General features: G+C 37.8%; 1 protein-coding gene across 2 annotated transcripts; it reads right to left on the minus strand.

Annotated features, from left to right (window-relative positions):
• Positions 1 to 616: 616 nt before the first annotated feature.
• LOC311038342 (calcium channel flower homolog) lies at positions 617 to 10,210 on the minus strand. Of its 2 annotated transcripts, none has more exons than XM_084047811.1 (5): positions 9,402 to 10,210; positions 7,252 to 7,324; positions 5,703 to 5,828; positions 5,118 to 5,225; positions 617 to 4,238 (listed from the first exon to the last, which is right to left on the minus strand). In XM_084047811.1, exons 1-5 carry the CDS (start codon positions 9,508 to 9,510, stop codon positions 4,148 to 4,150), a joined length of 507 nt encoding a protein of 168 aa, XP_083903937.1. In that variant the 5' UTR covers positions 9,511 to 10,210; the 3' UTR covers positions 617 to 4,147. The 2 variants fall into 2 exon arrangements, with proteins under 2 accessions (XP_083903937.1, XP_083903938.1); XM_084047812.1 differs by lacking the exon at positions 617 to 4,238 and adding an exon at positions 4,254 to 4,779.
• Between the last annotated feature and the right edge of the window lie 461 nt (positions 10,211 to 10,671).

Genomic DNA, 10,671 nt, shown 5'->3' on the forward strand with positions numbered 1-10,671 from the left:
AACCACCATAACAACTACTTACCTCGCTAGTCGCTACATATAAAATCAGTAAAAATCAGAACAGAATACTGACCTGCTTCAACCCTGTACAGATTACTCTCTTACCTGGAATGATTACTCTAATTGTTCAATAGTGTTGAGGGAGAACTGCTAAGAAGGAGAAATACCCCTTTGTAGTTCTCCTCGTCCCTCGTCATTCCTGTTTGCTCAGGTGTGTCTCCAGGTGTCCATGCGGATACAATTAAGACATTTGGATCTTGACGAAACCAACAACATGAGTGATCCTGGGCCTTGCTCCTTGGTCGCACACTGACCTGCGCAGTTGGATGTGGTGAGGTGCCACTTTTAGTCCATGGGCCTGGTGAGATCTCGGTACCATTTAAAGAGGAAAAACATCAATTATCATTTTGTTCGTCTGACATCCAGGAGTGATAAAATACGTGTGATGGCAGTTTCAGAAGAGTAGCTGAGTACCGTTTTAGGGGGTATACTCTGAATATGCAAAGCAAAACAACACTTTTCCTCGCTCTTTGTATGTAAATAAGTAAGGAATGCTAAAAGAAAATTCACCAACGCTTTGTTTTATAAATAAAACAAAAAACAGATGACACCAATGGAAAAGCCATATTTTATTCCTGCTATTAGATCAGAGGAAAACATGACACACGAGAAGCCATTGTGGTGATAAGGATTCACATCACCACACATCGGTTTTGCACATATCCCTTACAGCAGTGTTTCCCAAACAGTGTAGGGTCAGGACCCATTTATGGCTTGTGAATAAATATCCCTTTATTTTTCGTTGCCTACATTTTGTTTTTAATTATTTCATTTTTCCCAAATTAAAAACATTTTTTTCCCCAAAATAATTTCATAAATATAAATAAAAAGTCAATCAATTAGAAATGATTTTTTTTTTAAGTAGTAAAAATAGCCACTCAAAAAGGTCACAGCTTGTATCTGCTATATTTTCACTAGTTTGGGTCCTGGGGAGACATCAAATTTCTCTTTTGGGTCTCAAGCTAAAAGGTTTGGGAACCACTGCCTTACAGTGAAATAAACGACACTCAAAACATGGGGATAAACAAGACAGTACACTATTATCAAAAACGCAGCCACATAACTAGGGAAAACTTGGGACTTTCTCTCATTGTTTTTGCTTAATGGTTCTGACATAACCGTATTTCAACTGTGTACTGGTGTCAAAACATAGCATACTGCTGGTGTATGTGTAGTGTTTTATTACATATATTTAAATGCTGGCTTCTGTGCTTTCGAATGCTTGATAGTGTTTTTTTTTTGCATTGGTTCAGATATTTGAGTCCTGCTGCTGATCTACAAGCTCACAACGCGTCGCACTGAGCTTGTAGATCGGCTATTTTCAAATATTTAGTACTTTTACTTTTGGTACTTTAAGTACATTTTGATGCCAATACTTTTGTACTTTTACTCAAGTACATTTTGAATTCTGGACTTTTACTTGTAACATTTTTATATTGCAGTATTGGTACTTTTACTTAAGTAAAGAATTTGAGTACTTTTTCCACCACTGGATATTTGAGTCCTGCTGCTTTTTACCCTGCAATGATGTTGGGTGGAAACCTTGCATGTTGCTTGTTCAGGAAATTAGGGGTCAAAGAAAGAAATCTGTGTTCCAATGAATCCAATGGACTTTCGAGATTAAGTCACAAGATCTAAATAATCTTCATAGGTTAAATATTTATAAAACAGGGTGACAAATTTATGAAAAAAAAAAAAAAAAAGATGGCATGTTAAGGCGAGGTTTCCGCCCGACAGCGACCATGCTACTTGAAAGCTGGTGGTAACGTGTTAATTTCTACTAGATCAGTGGTTCTCAACCCCAGGGGGGTCCCCACAGGTGACAGTTAAGTGACCATTTAAGGAAAAATAGGGAAAAAAACTGAAAATAAAAGAGGAAAGACCATTACTGCATCAAAAGCAAATCAACAAACTATGCTATAAAAACTGGTCAAACATTGGCCAAATTGTCAAATAATGTAATAAAGAGGCAAACATTGTGAAAATAGTCAATCTACAAGCTCACAACGCCTCGCAACGGCTATTTTCACAATATTTATCTATGGAATCGAGTCAAACTGAATGTAATTCAGCCTCAACTCCTACATTCCAAGTGCTTGTCAGGGTGGGGGGGTCCACTTCCTGAAAAGGTTGAGAACCACTGAACTAGATTACTAACCAGTGAAAACCAGTCTGCAGATCCACTGATGCAAGAAGAATGTGCAAACAACCATTAACAAAGCATTCCTGTACACAAACCAGATGACAAGGCAAGGCAAGGCAACAAAATAACACAAAGACAAAAGGTAACACATCGCTGACTGAGTACTGGCCATCTTATCTGAATGACAAATGCCAAATCATGGCTCTGATGACAATTAAATCTAATTTATATGCTTGATAAAAATAAAAACATTTTTTGTCATATAACAAAGTATGAATTTGGCTTTACTCCCTGAATCAAGATACTTTCCCTCAATAAGGCTTGGGCAGAGCTTACCTCAGTAGAGTTATAAACACAGACCAATCAGCAGACATTCAATAGCAAAAAAACATTAAGGATAGAAAGTTAAAAAATAATTTAATTTAGTATACTGTAGTAATTAAGCTCACACTCGCATACAAGTGTTAATTGATAATAAGGAAACAAGACATGTCAGTTGAATGCAGAAAAGTGAGATAAAACCCAAGCTCTTCTCATTTGAAAGGTTTTGTTACACCCGGTCCCATTTGGTTTAAGGTTCCGTGTTAGAACCTCTTAACTAAAGATGCAATGAAACTCAAGGAGCAACGGATGCAAATTAAAGTGTATAACAAAACAAAAAAAAATGTCTTGATCTTTGGCTGTACTGGATACATTCCCAATAAAAAATGTCTTATGTCTTAAACATACATTTACAATCATACTGGAAATAACTAATGCCGAAATGTTACAGTGTGTGTGTGTACAGTATACATACCGTTTATGTATGATTTCATGTATGTGTGAAATTATATAATATAATTTCACAATGCCATTATGTTCTATTCAGATTCCCTGAAAGGCTCATTAGTTAAGAGGATGCCACTCCCACCGTACTTGTTGAAAAAAATGACCTATCACCATTGACAGCAGCACAAACATCAAAGGGAAACATAATAAATACAATCAATAGGAATAAAGAAAATTAAAAAGGAAAACAAATACCTTCCTATTAAACATGCCCATTCAAATTGAGAAACTCCACATTGCGTACCAAACCGTTTCTTTAAGTCGTCATCTATCTAAATGGATAACACTAGACCAAAACAACAAATACTGTATTCAACAGTTTAAGTAATAAATAAAGTTAGCGACATTGCTACGAGTCAACATGACAACAGGTAATGCCTAATTCACGCTCCATCTGCATGGTGGCGGCACTCCGAAAATAGCCTACCTCCAAGCTCGTAGGTATATTTTTGGCGAGCGACGCCACCAGGCGAGCAAGTACGAATCAGGCTTAACCCATTCAAACCGGGAACGCATCTGTGTCATTTTAAGATTTCTTTGGCCATTCAAAAATAGCAGATCTACAAGCTCATAGCGCGGCATTTTTTTTTTAAATCGTGCAAAACTTTGAATATATTTTTTTTTAGAGCAAACATTTGTTAAATGTCTCAACAAATGTCTTCATTTTCCTGAAAAACTATTGCTGCTATATTAGTGGTGCTCAAACTTTTTCATGTCAAGGACCCCCCAAAATTATATTTTTTTGCCCGCCGACCCCAATCAAAATGTTTTGTTCCAGGAACCCCCCCCCAGAAGCAAAGATTTCAGTTACAAATGTTCGCTTTAAAAATATATATATTCAAAGATTTAAAATAGCAGATCTATAAGCTCATAGTGCGGCACTCGGTGCCGCGCAATGAGTTTGTACATCTGTTATTATTTTACAGCCAAAGTATAAAATAATGGTTTAAGTAGTTACACAGATGCGTCCCCGGTTTCAATAGGTTAAGGAGGATGGATGGATGTAGGTATGTATGTAGGTAGACAGACTGACGGAAGGCGGTTGGGAAGGAGGAAACGTCTCTCTGTGACAACTGAAGCAACGAGAGATTAACCCGGTGCAAAACGGCGGATGCTTCACTCGGGAACCCCGTCTATCGTCCCCGTCATCTTTTCTTCATCCTCACGTTTGCCGTGGTGCAGTCTGGCGTAGGTCACAGCATCACCCCTGAGGATACGAGAAGTGTGTGTGTGCGTGTGTGAGTGTGAGGGGTGGGTTGGGGGTTCAGGAGCAGTGATAGTAAAAAAAGAAAGAAAAAGGTTATGTAGAAGGAATAAATAAAAGGTGTTAACAATAAAGAGCATGTACGACAGCTTTGGTTAAAACACAATATTAATCATTATGTTATTACTGGCTCCTGCTTTTCAAAAGTTAAAATGCATGTTGTAGACCCATTAGGCTTGTTATTAGAACCTCCAAGCATTACAGGGTATTGCATGTCTTATTAATTGATATAGGGTGTGTTTAGGATAGGAACCCTCAGGGGAAAAGAAAACCAGGAAGACCCAGAAACAGCTGGAAAAGGTCTGTCGAGGCGGACCTCAGGGAAAAAAAGGAACATCTTGGAAGGAAGCAGAGAAGATCGCCCCAACACCGAACTAGCTGGAGGAAATTCATAAATGACCTATGCTCCCCTAAGATCAAAAGGGTTTAAGTCAGGTAAGTCAGTGTTTAGGATTAGCCATTATAACATTTTAGAGTGGGATTTCTTATGCAGGAGGGGGAATTGAGAGAATGGGAAATTCCAAAATCATTAATTTGTTTGAAAACACTCAGATAGAAAATGTCATGGCACAACTGCTGATTTTCATGATAACCACATGGATCCTGAGGTCCCTATTATGAGCATGTCACATTAGGCCAACATTCGGTGACGATAGGTGATCAATTTTACAAAAATAGCAGATCTAAAAGCTCACAACGCGTCGTGATGTGAGCTTGAAGTTCTGCTATTTTAGCTATTTGATGTACAATGAAGGATATACCGTTTAAGTGGTTACGATCTAATTGAATTATTGAATGCGTTTAATTAAGCAGAGCACTCACTTTTTGCCCAGAGAGGCAAGGCCATACAGGACTCCTGTGGAGAAGGCAATGGCATTCCCAAACAATGTTGTCAAGGAGAAACTCAAGAATATGGGGAACACCGCCATTCTGCAAATGAATGACAGTCAGACAGATGGACAGACAAGAACAGAGCAAAACAATTATGTCAATTCACGTATCATGCTTCAAAAATTAGTCATAACTCACGTAATTTGTCATATTTTGAGTAAGAGGCATGAACCATGGCCATTGCAAAAGGTGTAGCAGGGTGCAACAGTAAATCGAACTATCGAAAAATTATCAATAATAAAATAAAAATCGATTAATAATCAATCCCTATTTTGGGCAAGTCATAGATGAAAAGTAAAATAAATAAATAATACAAATTGTGAAAATAGCAGATCCACAAGCTCATACAGTATCTTTGAACGACACCATTGTGCAAAACAAAGAATTAAGTAACAACATTAAACTTTATTTTTAAGTGCTTCTCGATTATTCGAAAAAAGTAATCGATAACATCATTGCTAAGAAAATACTCGATGGTTGCAGCCCTAAAAAGGGCGTGTTCTTCTTCTTTCTTACCCACAGTAGAAGATGGCTTTCTGCCAAGGTCTGAGTTTGTCTGCACGCGCTGCTACTGCGTTAGCAAACTCTATGAACTGGCAGCAGAATGGCACCTCACACAGGAACAGCACACATGCATTTAACCTGCAAACGGGAGAGGACAGGAGAACAACTGTGAACCGTCTTCTTGTGCAAACATCCCAAACGTGCATGTGCACTCAAAACGAGACTGAACACGTGCATAGGGCATTGGTTCTCAAAGTGGGGTCCGGGGACCCCCAGGGGTACTTGAGGGGGTTCCAGGGGGTCCCCAGCTAAATGATGGATAGGAACCAAATGGACCCTTATGGGTCTGTAACTCTGAGTGTACAATCCATTTGGTTCCATTTGTACACTCTGAGTTAAATTAACATTGATTTTATAATATGAATTGGGGTTCCAGAGGTATAAATGCCATTACATGGGGGTCCGTAGCATAATGCATGTTAAACTGGTGGTCCTTGAAATTAAAATGGTTGAGAATCACTGCTAGAGAGCCGTAAAAACCTTCTCTTATTGGGGTCCCTGGCTTATATTTTCAAATGGGGGTCCGTGGGGTAATAAGTGTCAATTTGGGGGTCCTTGACATGAAAAAGTTTGAGAACCACTGGCATAGGGCATAGGCAAATCATCAGAAACGGTGTACCTCCATATTTCATAATTCTTTATTTATTTATATATACATATAAAAATGTATGCCCTATTTTATACTCGTCATCTCAGTGTCGCATAAAAGTAACAAAAATAGCAGACCTACAAGTTCAGAACGTGTCGCAGACTCACATTGTGAATTTGTGATGCGTTGTGAGATTGTATTTTTTTTTGGTGTGTGTGTTTCAATGACAAGTCCAAAATAGGGATGCCAGGTTGACAGTGGTAAATCCAGTCTGTGGGTTTCATAAATGTTAAACCAATGTAAAGTATTAACAAAGAGCTTGTGACTAAATAATAACTACATTGGATCCCATTAACCCATTAAGACCTGGAACTGTGTCCTTTTTTGATTTGAGCTAAAAAGCATTATTTTACACTTTGGGCTATTCAAAAATAGCAGATATACAAGCTCATAGCGCGGCACCGAGTGCCGCGCTACGAGCTTGTAGATCTGCTATTTTTGAAAAATCGTGAAAATGTGTGCAAATCTTTGAATATATATTGTTTTAAAGCGAACATTTTTAACTCAAATCTTTGCTTCTGGGGGTCCCTGGAGCAAAATATTTTGATGGGGGTCCGCGGCCAAATACATATCATTTTGGGGGTCCTTGACATCAAAAAGATTGAGCACCACTGATATAGAAACAAACGTTTTTCAGAATACTGCTGAGATTTAGGAGACATGTAGAATCGGCTTCAGGTCTCAATGGGTTAAAACACAGCCCCCTCCCCATGGTTTTGGATATACAGTACAGGCAAGGTTTCTGGCCAACAGTGATGAAATATAATGTATAGGACAGATTTCTACACATAAAATTAGCCCGCATGTTAGCATTTGAATGTTGTTCAATGAAATAGACAATGAAGAACTTACACCATCCAAACTCCAGCAGCAATGTTTAAGGGGCTGAAGGTTACACAGTTCCACACTCCAGAGGTGGCACATGCTATGTGGTTTGGATACAAAATATATATTAGCAATCCTCATCTGAAAAGACTAACACAACTTTTTTTCATGTACGGATTGTCATTACAATCAATTTGGCATGAAAAGAAAGGTTGGAATCTTCAGTTATTTTTTCTCTTCAGTTATTTTTTAGGAGTTTTGAAAGATGTGGGGTAGTTTCAATACTTAATAATAACAAAACCCAATGTATAATCAAAACTCTGCACTGAGTCTATATCTAACACATATATGATCTAAAACTGTTGCACAGGTCAAAAAATCTCATGATTAGCAATGGCAATAACCAATCACTAGATGCTGCAACATGCATAGATAAAAGTGTTCGAAGACATTTGTGCTGAAATAGTTCGTAATAAATCAGGTTGAATATGCAAAGAGGAAACAAAAAGCTACTACGCATTACATTAGCATCTCCTCAACACATGGCCAGGTCTCTCTCTTGTAAAAGAGAGTTATGATCTTAATGGGATTTCCTAGTAAAATAAACAAATAAAATAATTAATTAATGGAATACAAGCAACGTTACTCTGGTGTCATATGGGAGTCCAGATCATATAGGATATAGCAATATATATATATATATATATATATATATATATATATATATATATATATATATATATATACATATAGCAAAAATAGAAGATCTACAAGATCTTGCAACGCGTTGTGAGCTTGTAGATCGGCTATTTTTGTCGAACATTGCCCCCAGAATAGGTATCAAGTGGTTAACAAAAGTGGCATTTTAAGTTTTAAGCATATTTTGATTATCGCGATAATATCATTAATTGCAATTATTTTTGCCACAATAATCGTGACATGTAATTTTCATATCACCCCATCCCTAACAGGGAGAGGCATTTCCTAGCTCTCGGGCACACAGAAAACTCCTCAGTGTTAATTAATCCATTTGTAACACTAAAGACTGTAAAGATTGGTTACAGTTGTTACAGTAAATACACTGTGACTCATACCATGGATACCAGAGCTCTTGAAACAGAGCAGCTGTGTGAAGCAGAATCTGAATTTCCCACGGGATTAATAAAGGTCTGCCTTGGTGATGTGCTGCCTTTGTCTGAAATACAGCCAGTGGGGTTCAATTAAAGAACTATGACATGCTTTTCCCATAAAACATCTAGTAGGATACTAGATGTTTTATGGGAAAAGCATGTCATAGTCTCTCGCTCTCTCTGTTCTCATTTTGTCACATCTTGTCACAAGATCTTTTGAGGGTGACTGGCACGCCAGCGTCATAAACATTAAAAAGGCCATGTCACCCATGACTAACCTCCGGAAAAGCCTTTTTTCTATTTACTGTTCAGTGCTGATATCCGGTCTACAGTCCACCTACTGTATCTGGTCATCTCCACACACACACACACATATACAGTATACATGCACAACCAGACTGTTTCCGTATCCGCTCTAGACCGGAGATGCACAATTTGCACATTGCAAAGTGAATTGGTCCCAGTCTACATAAGACTGACCCATGACTACTACTACATCAAACACATCTTTATTAGCCGACCCAGGGCCAGAGAAATGCAATAAAATACAAGACCTGAGATTATAATAATGAATTAATAATAATACAAATACACTGCTGAGATACAAAAATACAAATACAAATACGTATTCGACAATACATATTTAAGATTACTAGCCAGTGTTCCCTTTGGCACACCCAAGGGTTAGGTTAGAGAGCACCAACTATGGTGCCATTTACAGTTTCATATAGATGTTGCATGAACATAAATAAAATGACTTAAAAGTGCTTGAAAAGAAAGCACATTTTGACATTTGACATCGTTATAGAAATAGATGACAAGCCACAAACTAGCACTCTTCTATAAATGAACAGGCGTGGTAGATAGCAAGCAGTCTAATCTTTTTTGATCACAAATCAAGACAGGAAAAAAAGAAAGTACACTGGGAATGTAATGCTTAACAGTTGACATGTCAGATTTTTTGCACTGTGAATAAACACAAAAAATATATATAAAAATATATATTTTTAAAAAATGAACTTTTGTTTTTGGTCAACTACTACTTACATATTCCTCCCAGAACTCCAGCTATCTTGCAGAGCCATCGGTACCACCATGTCATGCCATCATCATCGATGGCCACAGCAGAGGCAGCAGAGTCGTTGGAGGTGCTCATGGTGGTGATGGTGGTGGCTGCAGCAGCCTGACCTAACGCTAACTGTTAGCAACACTATGGTGGTGGTGGCGGCTGCAGCAGCCTACTGACCTAAAGCTAACTGTTAGCAACACTGTCAATAATTCAGATGTCACACAGACAGTGTCAGACACTGTAGTCACAGAGAACCACCCAGAAAATAGCTAACTCACTGGGTCTGTGTGAGCTTTACATTAACCTACTTTTCAAGGCACTTTATATTATATTATAATTTGATATATAAAACAAATAATATATAACTAATAATATAATATTTATATTATTTTAAAATAATATAAAATAAACGCCTGGCAGTAACGTCGCGAGGTGTTAAGATAAATGCTCTAAAAATAAATAATTAATCTTTTGTTTTGCTAAACAAAGAGCTGCTGTCAGTCCCACCCACCACAGCTGGTACAGTTGTGGCTGCTATGCTAACGGACGTTAGCTAACCAGGCTAGCATTAGCAACGCTACCCAATATTAAACTACAAGCGGTTGTTTTCACTGACGACACGTCGAAGCCGTAAACGTCTCCTCCTGCTCTCACGCACACAAACATGCCCTGATGTTACTAACTAACCACTATTAATAATATGTCGTTGGCATTAATCCTACTACGAGCGGTATTTGGTTTTGTGGTAGCTAATGCTAAATGCTAACGGCTCGCTTGTTGTTGTCTAGTTGGGGGGGTTGGTTGTGACGTTCTTCTTGTTCCTGTGTGGGAGGAGCTTCGTGCACCACGTCATCGTTTGTTTACATGTGTGAGGTGTGGCGCAGGAGAACAGGGGCACATGGGAGAACTTCTGGTGGAAGAATAAAGTACTCTGATTTGTTTTACTTAAGTAAAAGTATCAAAACTACAATATATAAATATAAATACTATATATTAGTATATAATAGAATGATTAGAAATGGGTTTTACTTTTACATATCGTCGATTCGTCGCTATTAGGTAGAAACCAATGTCCAAAACTGTTACTTTTCATGAAATGGAAAATAAAGAAACTGTGTTCTTATGGATTGAATGTAGTTATTTAGTCACATAAGCTCTTAATAAAATACATAATACATAAGTGAATTGGTTTAATTATCTATAAAACCAGCAGACACACTTAACCAATTTTGTCCAATCTGTATGGTA

Source organism: Gymnoscopelus microlampas, assembly GCF_963454915.1.
Source record: "Gymnoscopelus microlampas genome assembly, chromosome: 21".
Classification (NCBI taxonomy): domain Eukaryota; kingdom Metazoa; phylum Chordata; class Actinopteri; order Myctophiformes; family Myctophidae; genus Gymnoscopelus; species Gymnoscopelus microlampas.